Here is a 26,894-nt window from a genome sequence, read left to right on the forward strand (position 1 = left end):
AGCACAGTGGGACGGAACAATTATCATTAAGAGGCAATTAGCACTCAGTGCTTTTATTGAACACAGATCTGTAAATATTAGATGTGCAATGACACAGATCTGTAAATACTAGATGCGTAATGACACAGATCTGTAAATACTAGATGCGTAATGACTTATATCTGTAAATACTAGATGTGTAATGACACAGATCTGTAAATACTAGATGCGTAATGACACAGATCTGTAAATACTAGATGTGTAATGACACAGATCTGTAAATACTAGATGTATAATGACACAGATCTGTAAATACTAGATGTGTATTGACAAAGGCTGTTCTTGTAGGAGTTTAGTGTATCTTTGCAGGGTAAATCCACCCACTGTTCATGTGATAATTATTAATTTAAAGGAACAAGCAGTAATGTCAGAGCTTACCATACAACTCTGCATCAGCATGGTGGATATAAACATATAAACATCTCTTAGGAAAGTGTGGAACGTGTGGAAAGTGTGATAGAAGCAAGTATAATAGACTAAGACCGGGATCGATGTTTGTTTGGATTAAATCCCCGCCTAAGAGAAAAGTATCCGATCCAATATTGAAATCCTTTTTAAGCAACATTTTCCCTTCACTGACGATTGAAGTCAGTATGATAAATAAAAGAATAACATCAAAGTCCAACACCATGACAAACAGTCCTCCATCAGAAAGCAATTACCACTAATGAACAAAATAAAGTGTGATTGAGGGCGATCTTGTCAGCAGCTAGCGCCTCTGCAAAGTTCTGCCTCATTGCTAGCCAATTAGAGGCTGTGAAGAAGAAGAGGAGGGCGGGGGTTGGGGGCGGGAATCTTCCTCCCTGGGTATCAGAATGCTTCCAGATGTCCTGATGTGTCCAAAATGGCACTCTATTCCCTATTTAGTCCCTATGGGCACTCTGTGTAGGGAATGGGGTGCCATTTGGGACACAGACCTGTTTGACTGCCTGACTGGCACCACCTCCTACGCACCTCACAACAGTCGGAAGGAACAGAGAGTACAGAATCTGCTTTGAAAGTAAGAGATTAAATAAATGTGTTGGATGGATGGATGGATGCTGGGTTCACCCACCCTCAATACATCCCTCCTGTTGATTTATGTTGCTTTGCATTTAAATCAGGTCCTTGGTTTGGTTTCATCACATAGCTGCTGCATTATGTACTGTGCAGACTGCAGAGCAACTACTGTATACAACTGTGAATATCAAAGAGGAGCTTTCAGTAAAATATTCATTCAAAAACTACCATGATAGGGGATTCCCTTAAGACACTGCTGCTTTTTTCTTAATGAAAGGGGTTATATAACTAGAGGAATTACCGGTGTGTATATCTCTTTTTAGATAACCTTTCCTTTTTCTATATAGGCCTCACCGTCCGTGTCTAATTGAAAAACGACTCTATCTTATTCTTATGTTTGGGATTAGCCAATAGAAATACAGCGTATGTATTTCTCTAGGAAGATAATGGAACACAAATAGCTATTCCCAACGGGGTATGGTTACCATAGAAAAGGTCTCCAGTGTTAATAAAAAATATCCTCCGCTCACACCTTAAAAGGCGGAATCTGGGGGCCTCCCAGGTTAAGGCACTGCATCGCAGTGCTAGAGGCGTTACTACAGACCGGGGTTCATTCCCGGGTTGTGGCACAACCGGCCGTGGCCGGGAATCCCATAGGACGGCGCACAATTGGTCCAGCATCGTCCGGGTTAGGGGAGGGTTTGGCTTGTGGGGCTTTACTAGGCTCATCGCACCCTAGCGACTCCTTGCGACGGGCCGGGTGCCTGCAGGCTGACCCCGGTCGCCAGTTGAACACAGTTTCCTCCGACACATCGGTGCGGCTGGCTTCCGAGTTAAGCTGGCTGGTGTTAAGAAACGCAATTAGGTGGGTCATGTTTCGGAGGATGCATGACTTCACTTTCGCCTCTCCCAAGCCCATTGGGGAGTTGCAGCAATGGGACAAGATCAAAATTGGGGAGAAAAAGAGGGGTAAAATACCCCAAAAAAGGCGTCATCTATGATGACGTTCATTGTTGTTGTTTGAATCCCAGAATGCCCCTTTACAGGCCAGATGCAGTCAAACTTATTTTTGTTCTGTGTTTTGTATCATATTGCACAACAATTGATGAAACTAACACTGTAAAAGTGTGATTTTTTGAATCAGTGTTATTTCATGATAGTTGCTGGTTGGAAATCCAATCTACACAGGACATTCTATAATCAGCATGGGTGAAGTTTCGCCTTGCCTGGTGTCATCACCAGGCGGTAAATTAGTTAATAGACCAATAATAAATAGAGTTACAGATCACTATGCCAATAACAACTAGTTTTCAGGTGCCTTTCCCCTTCCCCTCCCCACTCAGACCCCTCCCAGGCAGTCCTAGCGGAATTCTTGCTTGATAAATAGTTTTTTGATAAATAGCAATTTTCATGGAAAACTGTTACAGTAAGTAAGATACTTAATTATTACCCAGAAATGATTTGATATTGAGATAAAAATGGATGCATTAGGCCTTTAAAAGAAAGGGTTGTGGAAATGTTTGATAAAGTATGTTTATGTAACCGAACATGATTCAAGAGGAACTGTGCATTAATAGTCTGCAAGCCTCAATAACCTATTTAATTTCTATCCGAACATGATCTATATTCTTTTTTTACAGCTAATCAATAGAATAGTTCACACAGAGGTTTGTGAAATCAATTATCCATCCATCAATCTAAAAGTATAGTTTTATTCTCTCACACACATACACACGCTGTAACGGAGTAAGAATGGTCAGACCAAGATGCAGCGTGGTGTGTATTCATATTTAATCGAATACTTTCAAGAACGAACAAAACAATAAACTGACAAAAACAACCGAAGACGCTACAGTCCCGAAAATGTGAACACAGAACACAGGAACACACGAACAGGAACAATCACCCACAAACCACAATACAAAAACAGGCTACCTAAATATGGTTCCCAATCAGAGACAAAGACTAACACCTGCCTCTGATTGAGAACCATATCAGGCCAAACGACAAACCCAACATAGAAACACAAAACATAGATAACCCACCCAACTCACGCCCTGACTATACTAAAAACAAAGAATATAGAAAAGAACTATGGTCAGTTAGGATCACCAATTTATTTTAAGAATGTGAAATGTCAGAATAATAGTAGAGAGAATGATTTATTTCAGCTTTTATTTCTTTCATCACATTCCCAGTGGGTCAGAAGTTTACATACACTCAATTAGTATTTGGTAGCATTACCTTAAAATTGTTTAACTTGGGTCAAACGTTTCGGGTAGCCTTCCATAAGCTTCCCACAATAAGTTGGGTGAATTGTGGCCCATTATTCCTGACAGAGCTGGTGTAACCGAGTCAGGTTTGTAGGCCTCCTTGCTCGCACACGCTTTTTCAGTTCTGCCCACAAATTTTCTATGGGATTGAGGTCAGGGCTTTGTGATGGCCACTCCAATACCTTGACTGTGTTGTCCGTAAGCCATTTTGCCACAACTTTGGAAGTATGCTTGGGGTCATTGTCCATTTGGAAGACCCATTTGCGACCAAGCTTTAACTTCCTGACCGATGTCTTGAGATGTTGCTTCAATATATCAACATAATTTCCCCTCCTCATGATTCCTTCCATTTTGTGAAGTGCACCAGTCCCCCCTGCAGGAAAGCACCCCCACAACATGATGATGCCACCCCCATGCCTCACGGTTGGGATGGTGTTCTTGCAAGCCTCCCCCTTTTTCCTACAAACATAACGATAGTCATTATGGCCAAACAGTTCCGTTTTTGTTTCATCAGACCAAAGGACATTTCTCCAAAAAGTACGATATTTGTCCCCATGTGCAGTTGCAAACTATAGTCTGGCTTTTTTTATGGCAGTTTTGGAGCAGTGGCTTCTTCCTTGCTGAGCGGCCTTTCAGGTTATGTCGAGATAGACTTGTTTTACTGTGGATATAGATACTTTTATACCTGTTTCCTCCAGCATCTTCACAAGGTCCTTTGCTGTTCTTCTGGGATTGATTTGCACTTTTAGCACCAAAGTACGTTCATCTCTAGGAGACAGAACGCGTCTCCTTCCTAAGCAGTATGACGGCTGCGTGGTCCCATGGTGTTCATACTTGCGTACTATTGTTTGTACAGATGAAAGTGGTAACTTCAGACATTTGGAAATTGCTCCCAAGGATGAACCAGACTTGTTGTCACGACTTCCGCCGAAGTTGGTCCCTCTCCTTGACCGGGCGGCGTTCGGCGGTCGAAGTCACCGACCTTCTAGCCATCGCTGATCCTCTTTATTTTCCTTTGGTTTTGTCTTGTCTTGTATCACACCTGGTTCCAATCCCATTCATTACATGTTGTGTATTTAACCCTCTGTCCCCCCCCATGTGTTTGTCGGTGATTGTTATTTGTAAGTGTTTGTGCACGTTTGTCCTGGCGTGCATAGGGTATTGTACCCATTTGTTATATTTGTTATGTTTCCCGGTGAGTTTTTGTCTAATAAACTGCGCCGCTGGAAACAGTTTTCTCTCCTTCGTCTGACTTCTCTGCCACCAGTACGCACCTCCTTACACTTGTGGAGGTCTACAATATTTTTCTGAGTTCTTGGCTGATTTCTTTTGATTTTCCCATGATGTCAAGCAAAGAGGCACTGAGTTTGACGGTAGGCCTTGAAATACATCCACAGGTACACCTCCAATTGACTCTAATAGTGTCAATTAGCCTATCAGAAGCTTCTGAAGCCATGACATAATTTTCTGGAATTTTCCAAGCTGTTGAAAGGCACAGTCAACTTAGTGTATGTAAACTTCTGACCCCCTGGAATTGTGATACAGTGAATTATAAGTGAAATAATCTGTCTGTAAACAATTCTTGGAAAAATTACTTGTGTCATGTACAAAGTAGATGTCCTGACCGACTTGCCAAAACTATAGTTTGTTCACAAGAAATTTGTGGAGTGGTTGAAAAACGAGTTTTAAGTGTATGTAAACTTCCGACTTCAACTGTACATGTGCAATAGCTACATAAGCTCCAGTGATGTGATATTGCTGACCAGTTTTTCCATATTTATTCAAACTGTTCTATTTATATACTGTAGTTGCCAACCAGCAAATCCACATGTAAACCAACTTACTGAAGAATAACTCCTTCTTCTGAACTACAATCACCAATACAGAAAAGCAATCCGCAGTAATTATGGGTTGCAGAGTGTGTTTCTTGGTGCAGATCCATTGTCACAGAGCAAGGATCAATCAGGTTCTTGTTTAACTCGAAACTGTGCTATTAAGACCATAATAAACTGAGAGGGGGTGAAGTGGCTCAACATCACCAATGATTAGCTCGCTGAGACAAAGACCTGTTTGGTCAGGAAAGAGGCGGGGCCTCAACAATACTAGAATTAAAAAGTGTGTTCACTCCTTCCTTCACCTTATCTGTTATTTGCATAGTTTTCACAATCACTCTACATACCAGAAAGTCATGCCTCCTTCCTTCAGGTAGCTGGTCCAATAGGGTTAAATAGGTGAAAGCAAGGATCCCACTACCTTTTCACGTACAGACCTGTAACTAAACTCTATAGCCCAAAGGTTAAGCCTAGGACCCCAAACCCCACAGTACTGCAGGTTTGCATGGCATTTTAAGGAAATTGCATTTACATGACTAGACATATCCTGTTGTTAAAGGTCATTCCTGACAGGAAAGGAAGGGTAATTTATAATGTGGGTTGAGTAGGAGTTTGTTTGTTTTAAATGCACCCTATCCCCTATATGCTGCACTACTTTTGACCAGGGCCCATAGAGAGCCCATATGGAATAGGGTGCCATTTGGGATACTGCCTCTGTTCAAACCCTACCTAAAGCAGAGTGCCGGGACACCAACATGGACGATACTGGGAAACCAAAACACAGAAGCATTTCCATATGCAAACAATTCCCGAATTTTGCATTGCATATAAATGTGATGTGTGAGGTTACTACCCATTGAAGACATGATATAACAACACTGTAGTCTCTATCAGAAATAAAAAGACCAAACTACAGCAGAGCACAGTGAGACTCATACTGGGATTTAATTTTAGTTTCCACTCCAGCTGTTACGAGTCAGAAGCACCTACATGTATGACTCTCAGGTGAACTTAGTGTGCGCCTTAAATGGCACTCAATTCCCTATATAGTGCACTACTTGGGCCATGGTCAAAAGTAGTGCACTAACAAGGCAATAGGGTGCCAATTGGGACTTGGACAATGTGTTTGTGAGGTCAAAACTAGTTGTTTTAACTGCAGGTAGGTTCCTTATATGGAGATCAGAGATAAAAGTGTGGGCTCTACCTCTCCACTTCTTGGGCAACAACAGAACTACTGTTTTTGTATTTCTTTTTTCTAATTGGTAGTTACAGTCTTGTCTCATCGCTGCAACTCCCGTACGGACTCGGGAGAGGCCGAGAGCTGTGCGTCCTCTCCGAAACACAAACCAAACAAGCCGCACTGCTTCTTGACACAATACCCACTTAACCCGGAAGCCAGCCTCACCAATGTGTCGGAGGAAACACTGTACATCTGGCAACTGTGTCAGCATGCACTGCACCCGGCCCGCCACATGAGTCGCTAGAGCATGATGGGACAAGAACATCCCTGCCGGCCAAACCCTCCCCTAACCCGGACGATGCTGGGCCAATTGTGCGCCGCCCCATGGGTCTCCCGGTCGCAGCGGGCTTCGACAGAGCCTGGGCTCAAACCAGGATCTCTAGTGGCACAGCTAGCACTGCGATGCAGAGCCTTAGACCACTGTGCCACTCGGGAGGCCGACAGAAAGACTTCTAAGGAGAACAGAGAAATAAAGACAAGTAACAGGCAACAATCTACTGATTGATTCTTCAAATCATAGAGGTCTTTTTTGACAGAGGCATTATGTTATTAAAGAACAAGATGATTTTTCTCAAAGACGATTGAGACAAAGAAAATGACAGCCAAACTGGCAACTGAATAGTCTGAGGCGATAAAGAAAAGACCTGCTGATGTCACAGCCTGCATCTTCCACATTCTTTGCAGGCTAAACAACTAAACAAGACAATCACAAGTACATGCACAATGATAACAAAAGATACAAAAGACAAGTTTCCACAAAACTAAATAAAGGATACAAATATCTTCTGCATTTTAAACCAAAACAAACCAAACAACGCCTATTGCAATACCATTGCATGTACTGTGCTCTTTGCTCATGTACAGATCAGTTAGTTGGGGTGAATTTGGGTAAAAAAGATGAGAGGGGCGTTCATTCATTATTTATGCATATGCTATACTGTAATTGGACATATTCCTAATGACCTCGTCTTTTGTTCTTCCTTCCCTCTAACAAAGTCGTCATAGATTAAAATGCATCAATAATGATTATATAAAATTTTAATTAACATAAAAAGTCAAGTGGACAGTAAATGAGATCATTTGGAATGAGAGCAATGACTTGAGAAAACAGGTGGAATGAAAGGAAGAAGGAAGAGGGAAGAAAAATATCCAGCATGCATCTGTATTCCTCTTCTCGGATCATACCTGTCTAGCTACCCAGATGGCTACGGGTCAACCTGAGAACAACGTCTCTCAGAAACAATTGTTGCTATTTATAAAAACAGAGCTGTAGGCAAAGAGAGCATAAACCCGCTTTGTCATCATCACTGCAATCCATGAGGGTTAACTAAACTTATTCAACTGTGTTCAAAGTTCTGTTCCACCGTTTCTCCACTCAGCCTGTTGGTAGAAACACCTGCATCTAATAAAACTGTCCACTTTTTTCAGGGCATTATACAGACCTCAGACAAAGAGTAGAATGACCTCACCCAGTGTAGTCACGCTTTCTCTCCTCTCTCTCTCTCTCTCTCCACAGGTTTATCCAACAATATAACCGTTGACCTTTCACAAGGAGACATAGTCTTTATAGAGAGGAAAATTGCCTCTTTACAAAACAAGTCTTTTTTAGAAGCAGAAACTTTAACTTTAGACTTCATCAAGAAAGAACTTAGAGTAAAAAAAAAATAACTGAATAGGACCATCATCCTGGAACTCTTGATGTCTGGCTACGTAAGCAACAGTATGCCACACACACACACACACGCACACACGCTTACTACATGTCAGCAACAGTATGCCACACACACACGCTTAGTACATGTCAGCAACAGTATGCTAGTGAATCCATCACTGATGGGGTTAACATGGCTTACATAACAGCTCTGCTGTGCATGCGTCCAGCTCTCAGCTGCATATTCTTCATCACATACACACACACAAACTGCACAAACACTAAACACACACACACACACACACAAACATTACATTCACATGCTTGGTACATGTCAGGGAACTCATGCTCCACAGAGAACCTGGTCCATGGACTAAATATAGACGTCAGAACTGGGAAGTCTCCTGCTGCACACCTATGGCCTCCCGGAACCTCACTACATCAGTGATGCTCTAGAACCATGCAGCGATAAATAATGTGACGGAAGTGGAGGAGGAGCAGGGGCAGATGAAAGTGGTTCTTTCTCCCTGTGCCTCCAAGAACGGCATTGACAAGAGAAGAAAGAGTGCATGAGACCTTAATTCTGCTTTTCTTTTACCCACAGCGGATTCTGCAGATTTGCATAGAGGTTCAGACTGGTGGGGAGTGAGAGTGGGAGTGGGAGTGAGAGTGAGAATGAGAGTAAGAGTGAGAGCTGAGGGGGTGAAGGCAGCAGCACTAAGCAAATGAATACAGCATGAAAGTGTGTGATACTGTATAAGCGTCCAGTACAGGCAGCAAGGCTGCATTAATACAGAGCAATATGAACATCCTCTGCACTGATTTCATGTGAGTTGATTTCTTCTTAACACTGCAATATAATTCATTTTCTGTCCAAGAGGAAAACAGGAGGTCAACGAGGGTCTTGCACAATGCCTGCATCCCAAATGCAATACTTTTGACTAGAGTCCTATGGGGTACTACTCTTAGGGTATCCAAAAATTGCGATGGATTACGTACAAAATATACTAATAGGCCAGGGGGTGAGTAAAAGAGAAGAGAGCATTGTGGTCCCCCCTTTCTCTGTACCTTGCTGTCCTCAAACTCATACCAGAATGTGTGCAGCACTGTGTGTGCTCTGTCTCTCCCCTCGAGTCACTGTGTGTGTTGGCTAACTGCTGTGACGAGGGGGACTGACTGGCCTGGCGAGCGTTCAAGAACATCACATTCAAACAAGTGTGAATGGTCGAGGCAGTTCCTTGCTCCACACATCATATGAAAATCTGTTCTGTCACAGCTCTTCAGAAGAAAAGCCTTCTCTCTCTTTCTCCGACTAGGGAGTCGACAGTCTACAGTGGAAGGGTTTCCGACTTTCTCCCTGGCTGATTTTAATTTTACAGGACCAGTCAAAGCTTTGGACACACCTACTCATTCAAGGGTTTTTCTTTATTTTTACTATTTTCTACATTGTAGAATAATAGTGAAGACATCAAAACTATGAAATAACACATATGGAATCACGAAGTAACCAAATAAAGTGTTAAACATATCTAAATATATTTTATATTTGAGATTCTTCGAAGTAGCCACCCTTTGCCTTGATGACAGCTTTGCACACTATTGGCATTCTCTCAACCAGCTTCATGAGGTAGTCACCTGGAATGCATTTCAAATGACAGGTGTGCCTTGTTAAAAATGAATTTGTGGAATTTCTTTCCTTCTTAATGCGTTTGAGCCAATCCGTTGTGCTGTGACAAGGAAAGGAAGACCCAGAGTTACCTCTGCTGCAGAGGATAAGTTAATTAGAGCTACCAGTCTCAGAAATTGCAGCCCAAATAAATGCTTCACAAAGTTCAAGTAACAGACACATTTAAACATCAACTGTTCAGAGTAGACAGCGTGAATCTCAGGCCTTCATGGTCGAATTTCTGCAAAGAAACCACTACTAAAGGACACCAATAAGAAGAAGAGACTTGCTTGGGCCAAGAAACATGAGCAATTGACATTAGACCGGCACTCCTCCCCGGCCAGTCCTACTCGACCATTCCTACCCGACCACTCCTACCCAACCAGCAGTGGTGTAAAGTACTTAAGTAAAAATACTTTTAAAACTACAGTTTTTTGGAGTATCTGTACTTTACTATTTATATATTTTGACTACTTTTACTTTTAATCTAAATAATGTACTTTTTAATCCTTACATTTTCCCTGAACCCCAAAAGTACTCGTTACATTTTGAATGCTTAGCAGGACAGGAAAATCGTCTAATTCACGCACTTATCAAGAGAACATCCCTGGTCATCCCTACAGCCTCTGATCTGGCAGGCTCACTAAACACAAATGCTTCATTTGTAAATGATGTCTGAGTGTTGAACTGTGACCCTGGCTATCCGTAAATTATGTCTGAGTGTTGAACTGTGTCCCTGGCTATCCGTAAATAATGTCTGAGTGTTGAACTGTGTCCCTGGCTATCCGTAAATGATGTCTGAGTGTTGAACTGTGTCCCTGGCTATCCGTAAATAATGTCTGAGTGTTGAACTGTGCCCCTGGCTATCTGTAAATGATGTCTGAGTGTTGAACTGTGCCCCTGGCTATCCGTAAATAATGTCTGAGTGTTGGAGTGTGACCCTGGCTATCCGTAAATAATGTCTGAATGTTGGAGTGTTTTCCTGGCTATCCGTAAATAATGTCTAAATGTTGGAGTGTTTTCCTGGCTATCCGTAAATAATGTCTGAATGTTGGAGTGTGACCCTGGCTATCCGTAAATAATGTCTGAATGTTGGAGTGTGTCCCTGCCTATCTGTAAATTATGTCTGAGTGTTGGAGTGTGACCCTGGTTATCTGTAAATTATGTCTGAGTGTTGGAGTGTGACCCTGGTTATCTGTAAATTATGTCTGAGTGTTGGAGTGTGACCCTGGCTATCCGTAAATAATGTCTGAGTGTTGGAGTGTGACCCTGGCTATCTGTAAATAATGTCTGAATGTTGGAGTGTGACCCTGGCAATCCGTAAATAATGTCTGAATGTTGGAGTGTGGCCCTGGCTATCCGTAAATAATGTCTGAATGTTGGAGTGTGTCCCTGGCTATCTGTAAATAATGTCTGAATGTTGGAGTGTGCCCCTGGCTATCTGTAAATTTAAAAAACAAGAAAATGGTGCCATCTGGTTTGCTTAATAATATAAGACATTTTAAATTATTTATACTTTTACTTTTGATACGTAAGTACATTTAAAACGAAATACTTTTAGACTTTTTACTCAAGTATTATTTTACTGGATGACTTTTACTTTTTCTCGAGTCATTTTCTTTTAAGGTATCTTTACTTTTACTCAAGCATGAAAATTGGGTACTTTTTCCACCACTGCCGACCAGTCCTACCCGACCAGTCCTACCCGACCAGCCTCTGTCTCTACTTAGCAGGTTAGTCCATGTACACAAAACAGACCCACACATGCAGACGCACGCACACACACACACACACATGAACCCTGCTAGTGAACCTGGAGCCCAGCTACTTGTCCAACACAAGATGTCAGATATTGATTAACTCTTTCATGCATCATTTATTCCTGCTGAGCTCAGCTCAAAGTCCCATCCCCCACCAGTCACCGTCTGCATCACAAATGGCACCCTATTACCTTTATAGTGCTCTACTTTTGACCAAAGCTCTATGGGCCCTAGTCAAAAAAGGTGCAGTATTTAGGAAATCTGTGCCATTTGGGACGGAACCACTGACTCTCCCACTGCAGTCCTAGATGGTTCAATCTACAGTATCTGGGTGAAGATTATTTTTTAACCTTTATTTAACTAGGCAAGTCAGATAACAAAAACAGCCTACCCCGGCCAAAACCGGACGACGCTGGGCCAATTGTGCGCCACCCTATGGGACTCCCAATCACAGCCGGATGTGATGCAGCCCGAATTCAAACCAGGGACTGCAATGACGCCTCTTGCACTGAGATGCAGTGCCTTTAGACCGCTGCGCCACTCGGGAGTGAGAGAGAGAGAGAGAGCAGAGTGAGAGAGAGAGAGAGAGTGAGAGAGAGAGAGAGAGAGAGAGAGAGAGAGAGAGAGAGAGAGAGAGAGAGAGAGAGAGAGAGAGAGAGAGAGAGAGAGAGAGAGAGTGAGAGAGAGAGAGTTCTATTTCACTTGCTTTGGCAATGTTAACATATGTTTCCCATGTCAATAAAGTCCTTAAATTGAATTGAGAGAGAATCGCTATTTTTCGCTGATGGGAGAGTGTGTTGGTAATGTAGGGCATTGATTTTAATGCACTGGCTTCTCCTCATACTCCCTCCCTCCAATCACAAGACCTCCAGGGCCAGTCAGTCATCAGATGGAAGTGTCAAAACCTTGCGGTAGAGAAACAGAGACAGAGAGGGAGAGAGACACAGAGCGAGAGAGACAGAGAGAGAGAGAGACACAGAGCGAGAGAGACAGAGAGAGAGAGAGACAGAGAGAGAGAGAGACACAGAGCGAGAGAGACAGAGAGAGAGAGAGACAGAGAGAGAGAGAGACACAGAGCGAGAGAGACAGAGAGAGAGAGACAGAGAGAGAGAGAGACAGAGAGAGAGAGAGACACAGAGCGAGAGAGACAGAGAGAGAGAGACAGAGAGAGAGAGAGACAGAGAGAGAGAGAGACACAGAGCGAGAGAGACAGAGAGAGAGAGAGACACAGAGCGAGAGAGACAGAGAGAGAGAGAGACAGAGAGAGAGAGAGACACAGAGCGAGAGAGACAGAGAGAGAGAGAGACAGAGAGAGAGAGAGACACAGAGCGAGAGAGACAGAGAGAGAGAGACAGAGAGAGAGAGAGACAGAGAGAGAGAGAGACACAGAGCGAGAGAGACAGAGAGAGAGAGACAGAGAGAGAGAGAGACAGAGAGAGAGAGAGACACAGAGCGAGAGAGACAGAGAGAGAGAGAGACACAGAGCGAGAGAGACAGAGAGAGAGAGAGACAGAGAGAGAGAGAGACACAGAGCGAGAGAGACAGAGAGAGAGAGAGACACAGAGCGAGAGAGACAGAGAGAGAGAGAGACAGAGAGAGCGTCACATGTAACTTCCACAAAGCTGTGAACGATCTGAGAGACAAGGCAAGAAGGGCCTTCTATGCCATCACAAGGAACAAAAAATTTGACATACCAATTAGGATCTGGCTAAAAGTACTTGAATCAGTTATAGAACCCATTGCCCTTTATGGTTGTGAGGTCTAGGGTCCACTCACCAACCAAGAATTCACAAATTGGGACAAACACCAAATTGAGACTCTGCATGCAGAATTCTGCTAAAATATTCCCTGTGTACAACGTAAAACACCAAATAATGCATGCAGAGCAGAATTAGGCCGATACCCACTAATTACCAAATCCAAAAAGAGCCGTTAAATTCTACAACCACCTAAAAGGAAGCGATTCCCAAACCGTCCAGAACAAAACCATCACCTACAGAGAGATGAACCTGGAGAAGAGTCCCCCAAGCAATCTGGTCCTGGGGCTCTGTTCACAAACACAAACACACCCCACAGAGCCCCAGGACAACAGCACAATTAGACCCAACCAAATCATGAGAAAACAAAAAGATAATTACTTGACACATTGGAAAGAATTAACAAAAAAACTAAGCAAACCAGAACGCTATTTGGCCCTAATTAGAGAGTACACAGTGGCAGAATACCTGACCACTGTGACTGACCCCAAACTTTAGGAAAGCTTTGACTATGTACAGGCTCAGTGAGCATAGCCTTGCTATTGAGAAAGGCCGCTGTAGGCAGACCTGGCTCTCAAGAGAAGACAGGCTATGTGCACACTGCCCACAAAATGAGGTGGAAACTGAGCTGCACTTCCTAACTTCCTGCCAAATGTATGACCATATTAGAGACACATATTCCCCTCAGATTACACAGATTCACAAAGAATTTGAAAACAAACCTGATTTTGATAAACTTCCATATATACTGGGTGAAATACCAAAGTGTGCCATCACAGCAGCAAGGGGGAGAGCGAGAGAGGAACAGAGAGAGAGGGATAGAGAGAGAGAGATTACACAGATACACAAAGAATTCAAAAACAAATCCAATGTTGATAAACTCCCATATCTACTGGGTGAAATACCACAATGTGCCATCACAGCAGCAAGATTTGCGACCTGTTGCCACAAGAAAAGGGCAACCAGTGAAGAACAAACACCATTGTAAATACAACCCATATCTATGTTTATTTATTTTCCCTTTTGTACTTAAACCATTTGCACATCGTTACAACACTGTATATAGACATAATATGACATTTGAAATGTATTTTTTATTTTGGAACTTCTGTGAGTGTAATGTTTACTGTTCATTTTTTTTATTGTATATTTATCTTTTGTTTATTATCTACTTAATTTGCTTTGGCAATGTTAACTGATGTTTCCCATGTCAATAAAGCCCCTTGAATTGAGAGAGAGATAGAGAGAGAGAGAGAGAGAGAGAGAGAGAGATAGAGAGAGAGAGAGAGAGAGAGAGAGAGAGAGAGAGAGAGAGAGAGAGAGAGAGAGAGAGAGAGAGAGAGAGAGAGAGAGAGAGAGAGAGAGAGAGAGAAAGTTTGGAGCTCAAGGGTTTTATTTTTCAGAGACCCAGAGGCCTGACAGAACCAGCAGAACAGGTACTGAGGTACCCATCATCACGTACCTCATACTTCTTTGGCATTCAGAGGAAATGTCAAAGGCACTGCATGTATTGTATCGCTCACTCTTCATGGATATTATGCATAGGCCTATTACGTGAGCAGTACACAAACACACACACACACACTAGAGGTCGACCGATTATGATTTTTCAACACCGATACCGATTATTGGAGGACCAAAAATGCCGATACCGATTAATCGGCAAATTTTGAAATATTTTTTGTAATAATGACAATTACAACAATACTGAATGAACACTTATTTTAACTTAATATAATACATCAATAAAATCAATTTAGCCTCAAATAAATAATGAAACATGTTAAATTTGGCTTACATAATGCAGAAACAATGTGTTGGAGAAGAAAGTAAAAGTGCAATATGTGCCATGTAAGAAAGCTAACGTTTAAGTTCCTTGCATATGAAAGCTGGGGGTTCCTTTTAACATGAGTCTTCAATATTCCCAGTTAAGAAGTTCTGGGTTGTAGTTATTATAGGGATTATAGGACTATTTCTCTCTATACCATTTGTATTTCATATACCTTTGACTATTGGATGTTCTTATAGGCACTTTAGTATTGCCAGTTTAACAGTATAGCTTCCATCCCATTTCTCGCTCCTACCTGGGCTCGAACCAGGAACACATCGTCAACAGCCACCCTCGAAGCAGCGTTACCCATGCAGAGCAAGGGGAACAACCACTCCAAGTCTCAGAGCGAGTGACGTTTGAAACGCTATTAGCGCGCACCCCGCTAACTAGCTAGCCATTTCACATCGGTTACACCAGCCTCATCTCGGGAGTTGATAGGCTTGAAGCCATAAACATCAGAGCTGCTGGCAAAACGCACGAAAGTGCTGTTTGAATGAATGCTTACGAGCCTGCTGGTGCCTACCATCGCTCAGTCAGACTGCTCTATCAAATCATAGACTTAATTATAACATAATAACACACAGAAATACGAGCCTTTGGTCATTAATATGGTCGAATCCGGAAACTATCATCTCGAAAACAAAACGTTTATTCTTTCAGTGAAATACGGAACCGTTCCATATTTTATCTAACGGGTGGCATCCATAAGTCTAAATATTCCTGTTACATTGCACAACCTTCAATGTTATGTCATAATTATGGAAAATTATGGAAAATTAGTTCGCAACGAGCCAGGCGGCCCAAACTGTTGCATATACCCTGACTCTGCGTGCAATGAACGCAAGAGAAGTGACACAATTTCACCTGGTTAATATTGCCTGCTAACCTGGATGTCTTTTAGTTAAATATGCAGGTTTAAAAATATATACTTCTGTGTATTGATTTCAAGAAAGGCATTGATGTTTATGGTTAGGTACAGTCTTGCAACGATTGTGCTTTTTTCGCAAATGCGCTTTTGTTAAATAATCCCCCGTTTGGCGAAGTCTGCTTTCTTTGTTAGGAAGAAATAGTCTTCACACAGTTCGCAACGAGCCAGGCGGCCCAAACTGCTGCATATACCTTGACTCTGTTGCAAGAGAAGTGACACAATTTTCCTAGTTAAAAGAAATTCATGTTAGCAGGCAATATTAACTAAATATGCAGGTTTAAAAATATATACTTGTGTATTGATTTTAAGAAAGGCATTGATGTTTATGGTTAGGTACACGTTGGAGCAACGGCAGTCCTTTTCCCGAATGCCACCACATCGATTTTATGCAACGCAGGACACGCTAGATAAACTAGTAATATCATCAACCATGTGTAGTTAACTAGTGATTATGATTGATTGATTGTTTTTTATAAGATAAGTTTAATGCTAGCTAGCAACTTACCATGGCTTCTTACTGCATTCGCGTAACAGGCAAGCTCCTCGTGGAGTGCAAAGTAAGGCAGGTGGTTAGAGCGTTGGACTAGTTAACCTTGAGGTTGCAAGATTGAATCCCCGAGCTGACAAGGTAAAAATCTGTCGTTCTGCCCCTGAACAAGGCAGTTAACCCACCGTTCCTAGGCCATCATTGAAAATAAGAATGTATTCTTAACTGACTTGCCTAGTTAAATAAAGGTGTAAAAAAAATACAGATTTCCGATTGTTATAAAAACTTGAAACTCGGCCCTAATTAGCGGCCATTCCGATTAATCGGTCGACCTCTAACACACGCGCACGCACACACACACACACAAACAATCCAACATGTCTTATCTATCTTATGCATTATCAGACACCTTATTAGATTGCACTGATTTTTTTTTTTTTTTTTTTTCACCTTTATTTAACCTGGTAGGCTAGTTGAGAACAAGTTCTCATTTACAACTGCGACCTGGCCAAGAGAAAGCAAAGCAGTGTGACACAGACAACAACACAGAGTTACACATGGAGTAAACAATAAACAAGTCAATAACACAATAAACAAGTCAATGACACAGGAGAAAAAAATTAAGTCTATACACAGTATGTGCAAAAGGCATGAGGAGGTAGGCAATAAATAGGCCATAGGAGCGAATAATTACAATTTAGAAGATTAACATTGGAGTGATAAATGAGCAGATGATGATGTGCAAGTAGAGATACTGGTGTGCAAAAGAGCAGAAAAGTAAATAAAATAAAAACAGTATGGGGATGAGGTAGGTAGATTAGGTGGGCTATTTACAGATGGACTATGTACAGCTGCAGCGATCGGTTAGCTGCTCAGATAGTTGATGTTTAAAGTTGGTGAGGGAAATAAAAGTCTCCAACTTCAGTGATTTTCACAATTCGTTCCAGTCACTGGCAACAGAGAACTGGAAGGAAAGGCGGCCAAATGAGGTGTTGGCTTTGGGGATGATCAGTGAGATATACCTGCTGGAACGTGTGCTACGGGTGGGTGTTGTTATCGTGACCAGTGAACTGAGATAAGGCGGAGATTTACCTAGCATAGACTTATAGATGACCTGGAGCCAGTGGGTCTGGCGACGAATATGTAGCGAGGGCCAGCCGACAAGAGCATACAGGTCGCAGTGGTGGATGGTATAAGGTGATTTGGTAACCAAACAGATGGCACTGTGATAGACTGCATCCAGTTTGCTGAGTAGAGTAAGATAGTCAGTTTTACTAGGGTAAGTTTGGCAGCGTGATTGAAGGAGGCTTTGTTGCAAAATAGAAATTCTAGATTTGATTTTGGATTGCATATATTTGATATGAGTCTGGAAGGAGAGTTTACAGTCTAACCAGACACCTAGGTATTTATAGTTGTCCACATATTCTAGGTCGGAACCGTCCAGGGTGGTGATGCTAGTCGGGCGGGCGAGTGCGGGCAGCGAACGGTTGAAAAGCATGCATTTGGTTTTACTAGCGTTTAAGAGCAGTTGGAGACCACGGAAGGAGTGTTGTATGGCATTGAAGCTCGTTTGGAGGTTAGTTAGCACAGTGTCCAGGGAAGAGCCAGAAGTATACAGAATGGTGTCGTCTGCGTAGAGGTGGATCAGGGAATTGCCCGCAGCAAGAGCGACATCAGATTACTTTAGAAAAAATTGGCGTTGACTGATCAGATCAAATGTGTCATGTTTTGTCTTTGATCTTCTTGTCTTGTCCCTGTGCTTCCCTCTGCTGGTCTTATTAGGTTCTGTCCCTCTTTCTATCCCTCTCTCTCCTCCTCCCTCTCTCCCTCTCCCGCTCTCTCTCTCTATCGTTCCGTTCCTGCTCCCAGCTGTTTCTCATTCTCCTAACGACCTCATTTACTCTTTCACACCTGTCCCCTATTTTGCCCTCTGATTAGAGTCCCTATTTCTCCCTCTGTTTTCCGCTTCTGTCTTTGTCGGATTCTTGTTTGAGGTTTGCTGCTCTGTGTCCTTGTTCCGCCCTGTCGTGTTTTTGCCTTTGTCAGATGCTGCGTGTGAGCAGGTGTCTATGTCAGCTACGGTCTGTGCCTTCCTGAAGCGACCTGCAGTCTGTGGTCGCATCTCCAGTCGTTCCTCTCTACTGACGAGAGGTTTTCAGTTTCCTGTTTTGGATTTACCTTTGATAATATCCAGGAGAATCATTGTTTGTTTAAAACTGGAATAAAGACTCTGTTTCTATTACGTCGCTTTTGGGTCCTCCTTCATCAGCATAACAGAAGAATCCGACCAAGAATGGACCCAGCGACTACGGATTCTCGCAAGACTGCCATCGAGATCCAGGGAGCAATGCTCGGCAGACACGAGCAGGAATTGTCTGCTGCTCGTCATGCCGTTGAGACCCTGGCCGCTCATGTCTCCGATCTCTCAGGACAGTTTCAGAGTCTTCGTCTCGTGCCACCAGCTACTTCCTGGTCTTCCAAGTCTCCGGAACCTAGGGTTAATAACCCACCTTGTTACTCTGGGCAGCCCACTGAGTGTCGCTCCTTTCTCACCCAGTGTGATATTGTGTTCTCTCTCCAGCCCAACACATACTCAGGAGAGAGAGCTCGGATCGCTTACGTCATATCGCTCCTTACTGGTCGGGCTCGGGAGTGGGGCACAGCTATCTGGGAGGCAAGGGCTGAGTGTTCTAACGTTTATCAGAACTTTAAGGAGGAGATGATACGCGTTTTTGATCGTTCTGTTTTTGGGAAGGAGGCTTCCAGGGTCCTGGCTTCCCTATGTCAAGGTGATCGATCCATAACGGATTACTCTATAGAGTTTCGCACTCTTGCTGCATCCAGTGACTGGAACGAGCCGGCGTTGCTCGCTCGTTTTCTGGAGGGACTTCACGCTGAGGTTAAGGATGAGATTCTCTCCCGGGAGGTTCCTTCCAGCGTGGACTCTTTGATTGCACTCGCCATCCGCATAGAACGACGGGTAGATCTTCGTCACCGAGCTCGTGGAAGAGAGCTCGCGTTAACGGTGTTTCCCCTCTCCGCATCTCAACCATCTTCTCCCATCAGCTCAGAGACTGAGCCCATGCAGCTGGGAGGTATTCGCATCTCGACTAAGGAGAGGGAACGGAGAATCACCAACCGCCTTTGTCTCTATTGCGGTTCTGCTGGACATTTTGTCATGTCATGTCCAGTAAAAGCCAGAGCTCATCAGTAAGCGGAGGGCTACTGGTGAGCGCTACTACTCAGGTCTCTCCATCAAGATCCTGTACTACCTTGTCGGTCCATCTACGCTGGACCGGTTCGGCTGCTTCCTGCAGTGCCTTGATAGACTCTGGGGCTGAGGGTTGTTTTATGGACGAAGCATGGGCTCGGAAACATGACATTCCTCTCAGACAGTTAGGGAGGCCCACGCCCATGTTCGCCTTAGATGGTAGTTCTCTCCCCAGTATCAGATGTGAGACACTACCTTTAACCCTCACAGTATCTGGTAACCACAGTGAGACCATTTCCTTTTTGATTTTTCGTTCACCTTTTACACCTGTTGTTTTGGGTCATCCCTGGCTAGTATGTCATAATCCTTCTATTAATTGGTCTAGTAATTCTATCCTATCCTGGAGTGTTTCTTGTCATGTGAAGTGTTTAATGTCTGCTATACCTCCTGTTTCTTCTGTCCCCTCTACTCAGGAGGAACCTGGTGATTTGACAGGAGTGCCGGAGGAATATCATGATCTACGCACGGTCTTCAGTCGGTCCAGAGCCAACTCTCTTCCTCCTCACCGGTCGTATGATTTTTGTATTGATCTCCTTCCGGGGACCACTCCGCCTCGGGGTAGACTATACTCTCTGTCGGCTCCCGAACGTAAGGCTCTCGAGGATTATCTGTCTGTTTCTCTCGACGCCGGTACCGTGGTGCCTTCTTCCTCTCCCGCCGGAGCGGGGTTTTTCTTTGTTAAGAAGAAGGACGGTACTCTGCGCCCCTGCGTGGATTATCGAGGGCTGAATGACATAACGGTTAAGAATCGTTATCCGCTTCCCCTTATGTCGTCAGCCTTCGAGGTGCTGCAGGGAGCCAGGTTCTTTACTAAGTTGGACCTTCGTAACGCTTACCATCTCGTACGCATCAGAGAGGGGGACGAGTGGAAAACGGCGTTTAACACTCCTTTAGGGCATTTTGAATACCGGGTTCTGCCGTTCGGTCTCTCTAATGCTCCAGCTGTCTTTCAGGCATTAGTTAATGATGTACTGAGAGACATGCTGAACATCTTTGTTTTCGTTTACCTTGACGATATCCTGATTTTTTCACCGTCACTCGAGATTCATGTTCAGCACGTTCGACGTGTACTCCAGCGCCTTTTAGAGAATTGTCTCTACGTGAAGGCTGAGAAGTGCGCCTTTCATGTCTCCTCTGTCACTTTTCTCGGTTCTGTTATTTCCGCTGAAGGCATTCAGATGGATCCCGCTAAGGTCCAGGCTGTCAGCGATTGGCCCGTTCCTAAGTCACGTGTCGAGTTGCAGCGCTTTCTCGGTTTCGCTAATTTCTATCGGCGTTTCATTCATAATTTCGGTCAAGTGGCTGCCCCTCTCACAGCTCTGACTTCTGTCAAGACTTGCTTTAAGTGGTCCGGTTCCGCCCAGGGAGCTTTTGATCTCCTCAAGAAGCGTTTTACATCCGCCCCTATCCTTGTTACTCCTGACGTCACTAAACAATTCATTGTCGAGGTTGACGCTTCAGAGGTGGGCGTGGGAGCCATTCTGTCCCAGCGCTTCCAGTCTGACGATAAGGTTCATCCTTGCGCTTACTTTTCTCATCGCCTGTCGCCATCGGAACGCAACTATGATGTGGGTAACCGCGAACTGCTCGCTATCCGCTTAGCCATAGGCGAATGGCGACATTGGTTGGAGGGGGCGACCGTTCCTTTTGTCGTTTGGACTGACCATAAGAACCTTGAGTACATCCGTTCTGCCAAACGACTTAATGCACGTCAAGCTCGTTGGGCGTTGTTTTTCGCTCGTTTCGAGTTCGTGATTTCCTATCGCCCGGGAAATAAGAACACCAAGCCTGATGCCTTATCCCGTCTCTTTAGTTCTTCTGTGGTTTCTACCGACCCCGAGGGGATTCTCCCTGAAGGGCGTGTTGTCGGGTTGACTGTCTGGGGAATTGAGAGACAGGTAAAGCAAGCACTCACTCACACTGCGTCGCCGCGCGCTTGTCCTAGTAACCTTCTGTTTGTCCCTGTCTCTACTCGTCTGGCTGTTCTTCAGTGGGCTCATTCTGCCAAGTTAGCTGGCCACCCCGGTGTTCGGGGTACGCTTGCTTCTATTCGCCAGCGGTTTTGGTGGCCTACTCAGGAGCGGGACACGCGCCGTTTCGTGGCTGCTTGTTCGGACTGCGCGCAGACTAAGTCAGGTAACTCTCCTCCTGCCGGTCGTCTCAGACCGCTTCCCATTCCTTCTCGACCATGGTCTCACATCGCCTTAGACTTTATTACCGGTCTGCCTTCGTCTGCGGGGAAGACTGTGATTCTTACGGTTATCGATAGGTTCTCTAAGGCGGCACATTTCATTCCCCTCGCTAAGCTTCCTTCCGCTAAGGAGACGGCACAAATCATCATTGAGAATGTGTTCAGAATTCATGGCCTTCCGTTAGAAGCCGTTTCAGACAGAGGTCCGCAATTCACGTCACAGTTTTGGAGGGAGTTCTGTCGTTTGATTGGTGCTTCCGTCAGTCTCTCTTCCGGGTTTCATCCCCAGTCTAACGGTCAAGCAGAAAGGGCCAATCAGTCGATTGGTCGCATTTTACGCAGCCTTTCGTTTCGAAACCCTGCGTCTTGGGCAGAACAGCTCCCCTGGGCTGAGTACGCTCACAACTCGCTTCCTTCGTCTGCTACCGGGCTATCTCCGTTTCAGAGTAGTCTTGGTTACCAGCCTCCTCTGTTCTCGTCCCAGCTCGCCGAGTCCAGCGTTCCCTCCGCTCAGGCTTTTGTCCAACGTTGTGAGCGCACTTGGAGGAGGGTCAGGTCTGCACTTTGCCGTTACAGGGCGCAGACTGTGAGAGCCGCCAATAAACGTAGGATTAAGAGTCCTAGGTATTGTCGCGGTCAGAGAGTGTGGCTTTCCACTCGTAACCTTCCCCTTACGACAGCTTCTCGCAAGTTGACTCCGCGGTTCATTGGTCCGTTCCGTGTCTCTCAGGTCGTCAATCCTGTCGCTGTGCGACTGCTTCTTCCGCGACATCTTCGTCGCGTCCACCCTGTCTTCCATGTCTCTTGTGTCAAGCCTTTTCTTCGCGCTCCCGTTCGTCTTCCCTCCCCCCCTCCCGTCCTTGTCGAGGGCGCACCTATTTACAAGGTACGGAAGATCATGGACATGCGTTCTCGGGGACGTGGTCACCAGTACTTAGTGGATTGGGAGGGTTACGGTCCTGAGGAGAGGAGTTGGGTTCCATCTCGGGACGTGCTGGACCGTTCGTTGATTGATGATTTCCTTCGTTGCCGCCAGGGTTCCTCCTCGAGTGCGCCAGGAGGCGCTCGGTGAGTGGGGGGGTACTGTCATGTTTTGTCTTTGATCTTCTTGTCTTGTCCCTGTGCTTCCCTCTGCTGGTCTTATTAGGTGCTGTCCCTCTTTCTATCCCTCTCTCTCCTCCTCCCTCTCTCCCTCTCCCGCTCTCTCTCTCTATCGTTCCGTTCCTGCTCCCAGCTGTTTCTCATTCTCCTAACGACCTCATTTACTCTTTCACACCTGTCCCCTATTTTGCCCTCTGATTAGAGTCCCTATTTCTCCCTCTGTTTTCCGCTTCTGTCTTTGTCGGATTCTTGTTTGAGGTTTGCTGCTCTGTGTCCTTGTTCCGCCCTGTCGTGTTTTTGCCTTTGTCAGATGCTGCGTGTGAGCAGGTGTCTATGTCAGCTACGGTCTGTGCCTTCCTGAAGCGACCTGCAGTCTGTGGTCGCGTCTCCAGTCGTTCCTCTCTACTGACGAGAGGTTTTCAGTTTCCTGTTTTGGATTTACCTTTGATAATATCCAGGAGAATCATTGTTTGTTTAAAACTGGAATAAAGACTCTGTTTCTATTACGTCGCTTTTGGGTCCTCCTTCATCAGCATAACAAAATGATGACAAAAAGAGCCATTGTGTTGAACACTGTGCGATGTTTAACAGTGAGAATCTCAGAATGGTGAACTTACTAAATGACTAGAGTTGACTGTGTGATATTAGGTTGCTTCTTGTGTAAATATTTTCCGTCTGGTTTTTAATGATTTGTATGTCTACAGAGAAAAGCGTCGGCCCGAGAATTGAACCCTGTGGTACCCCCATAGAGACTGACAGAGGTCCGGACAACATGCCCTCCGATTTTACACACTGAACTCTGTCTGTGAAGTAGTTGGTGAACCAGGCGAGGCAGTCATTAGAAAAACCAAGGCTATTGAGTCTGCCGATAAGAATACGGTGATTGACAGTCGAAAGCCTTGGCCAGGTCGATGAAGACGGCTGCACAGTACTGTCTTTTATCGATGGCGGTTATGATATCGTTTAGTACCTTGAGCGTGGCTGAGGTGCCCCCGTGACCGGCTCGGAAACCGGATTGCACAGCGGAGAAGGTACGGTGGGATTCTAAATGGTCAGTGATCGGTTAATTAACTTGTCATTCGAAGACTTTAGATAGGCAGGGCAGGATGGATATAGGTCTGTAACAGTTTGTGTCTAGGGTGTCACCCCCTTTGAAGGGTGGGGGGTGACCACGGCAGCTTTCCAAACTTTAGGGATCTCGGACGATACGAAAGAGAGGTTGAACAGGCTGGTAATAGGGGTTGCAACAATGGCGGCGGATAGTTTTAGAAAGAGAGGGTCCAGATTGTCTAGTAGGTGAATCACAGATGTTGTAGGTGATGGCTCAATCTAGCTACAGTGACAATCACTTGGCAGGCTATAGCAGCTACAGAGTGTGTCTGAAGGCTTATCTGTCTGGAGCTGTGTGTGTGTGTGTGTGTGTGTGTGTGTGTGTGTGTGTGTGTGTGTGTGTGTGTGTGTGTGTGTGTGTGTGTGTGTGTGTGTGTGTGTGTGTGTGTGTGTGTGTGTGTGTGTGTGTGTGTGTGTGTGTGTATCCATTGGGATGGACTCAGTTGATGTGTGAACTGTCCTCTGGAGACTGAGACAAAGCTCTCATTCTCAACACTCTCATTAAATAAATTATTTCCACTTTGCTGCCCAATTCTTGTTTATTCACTGTGCATAGCCTAGTTACTGCATTTCAGACCAGGCTACAGTAGGGCAGACTACAGGACAGGCTAGCGACTGCCTTGCTGGGAGAAACACTACGGGTGAACCATCAGAAGCAACATAGTTCTGAAGTGAAGCTGTAACAATGTCACATGCATCTTTGTAGTTGTAGAACTGTTATAAGCAAGTAGCTGTAAATTGTCAAGGAATTATTCTTGTCTGGTCCCTCATTTGTTAAGACATGTGTGTTTCTTTACGTAATGTGTCATTATTGTACTATATGTGTGTCTACAGTTTGTTCAACGTTGTGGTAGTGTTGTAAGTTGTGTTGTCTGAAACTTTGTTTCCCCTGCTGCTGTTGGAGCAGGTCTCGCTTGAACAATGTATTTTATTTCAATGAGAAAAACCTGCACAAATTAAAATTAAAACACAATTGAAAGTTCCATGTCTGTTACAAAAACAATGCACTGCATCCCTGTCTTTGAGATGTCTTTGGTGTATCCTGATGTAGCCTAGTAAGCCTACAGATATACAATCTTCAATTCATCACCTATATCAAATGTTCCCTTTCCTTTTCAAATAGACCTACACGGTGCGAATTGATTGCCGTTATATGACATGTTATGAGAGATAGACGAGATCAACCATAGATAGTCGCGTAGTGCAAAAATGCAAAACCCCAAAAAGTTTATAGTCGCTGCCGTCTGTGCATGTTACCTACAGAGTGTTTACTCTTAGTTCCTTTATTTACATAGCTGAAACTTATTCCGATAACGTTGATAATGGCTCCGATTCAATCCAACTAAAGTAGTTTCCCGTAACACAAAGGGACGGAACGCAGTGATTCCATCCTATTTCACACGGCAGCCCCAACCTAGCCCCACATACCTTGAAGATTCTGCACTCGGATATCGCTGATCTGTCCGATAAATTCCTCCCGTTCGAACCAGTCCTTATACTCCCGCTCGTGTCCAGCCATCAGGACCCTGGGGAAAGTTGCAGTCTGGACCTCAATAGAAAAACAAACAGACTAGACTAGGCTCCCTCCAGTCCCGTGTGATCTGAAGGCGATGGAGACGGCAGCCCAATGTGGCAGTCCTACTGTATCCCTCTTCTCCCCCGCTCTCTTTAGCTGGCTATTGTGAAGGTCGCCGGACAGGGAGTGCGGTAGAATAGAAATCTAATCTACCCGAATGCTCTCCCGTGGAGATGGTTTCTGGCGGAGGAGCATTGTTTTCGCACAGTTTCTCCCTAGTGACGTAGAAAGCCCCATAGCATTACTACGGCGCAAAGCCCAGGACGGAAAATAATTCTGATGAGGGAAAATAATAGCACCTTGATAATATTCACGCGGTGGGTTGTTGTAGTTAACAGTACACGCCCACCATCCTACACTGTAGAGACGACGAGAGAGGAGAGCCATTCTCAGCTCAGAGAGAAATTAAAAGAGAGAGAAAGAGGGAGAAAACACTGATATTCTTCCAAGAATGTCCATGAATAGAACCATACACAATTCCCGCTATAAACATAATTGCATTATGTTAGAATTGCACTGCACAATAATATGATTCCCCGCCCGAGATAAGAAAAACATAGGCTGCTGTACCCTTACGGAAAAAACACATGAATTTCACATGTTTTTATATGATCACATGTGATCTTATGTGAAGTTAATGCGATAACACGTGACAACATGTAAAGAATCAACATGTGATAACATGAAACTACACGTGAAAACATGTGGTCACATATGAAGTGTTCCAAAAAAAACATTTTCACATGAATTCACATGTGACATTTCCGGTGACATCATGTGATTTTCCACATGTGAAATCGTGTGTTTTTTCCTTTAAAGGTAAATGCTACAAAACAACTGATGGTGAGGACTTCAACTACAATCAGGGACAGACTTAGTGATTTGGAGACCCCACGCAGAGACCCGCCTAAAAAAAAATGTAATGGGATTTATAGTAAACACGAGTAATTTAACCTGTGTGGCTCAGTTATTTTATTTCACCTTTATTTAACCAGGTAGGCTTGTTGAGAACAAGTTCTCATTTGCAACTGCGACCTGGCCAAGCTAAAGCACAGCAGTGTGACACAGACAACAACACAGAGTTACACATGGAGTAAACAATAAACAAGCCAATAACACAATAAACAAGTCAATGACACAGTTGAAAAAGAAAGTCTATATACAGTGTGTGCAAAAGGCATG

At 44.3% G+C, this 26,894-nt stretch overlaps 1 protein-coding gene across 1 annotated transcript in view; it reads right to left on the bottom strand.

Moving 5' to 3' along the window:
* The window catches only part of LOC129812822 (dentin sialophosphoprotein-like), a 53,867-nt gene extending 27,608 nt beyond the window's left edge, over window positions 1–26,259 (bottom strand). The window contains exon 1 of the mRNA XM_055864716.1: window positions 25,565–26,259. Within this exon, the coding sequence (XP_055720691.1) occupies window positions 25,565–25,655 (91 nt within the window). The 5' untranslated portion in view covers window positions 25,656–26,259. The remainder of the gene's footprint in view (window positions 1–25,564) is intronic.
* Between the last annotated feature and the right edge of the window lie 635 nt (window positions 26,260–26,894).

This window comes from Salvelinus fontinalis, chromosome 16 (assembly GCF_029448725.1).
Source record: "Salvelinus fontinalis isolate EN_2023a chromosome 16, ASM2944872v1, whole genome shotgun sequence".
Taxonomy (NCBI): domain Eukaryota; kingdom Metazoa; phylum Chordata; class Actinopteri; order Salmoniformes; family Salmonidae; genus Salvelinus; species Salvelinus fontinalis.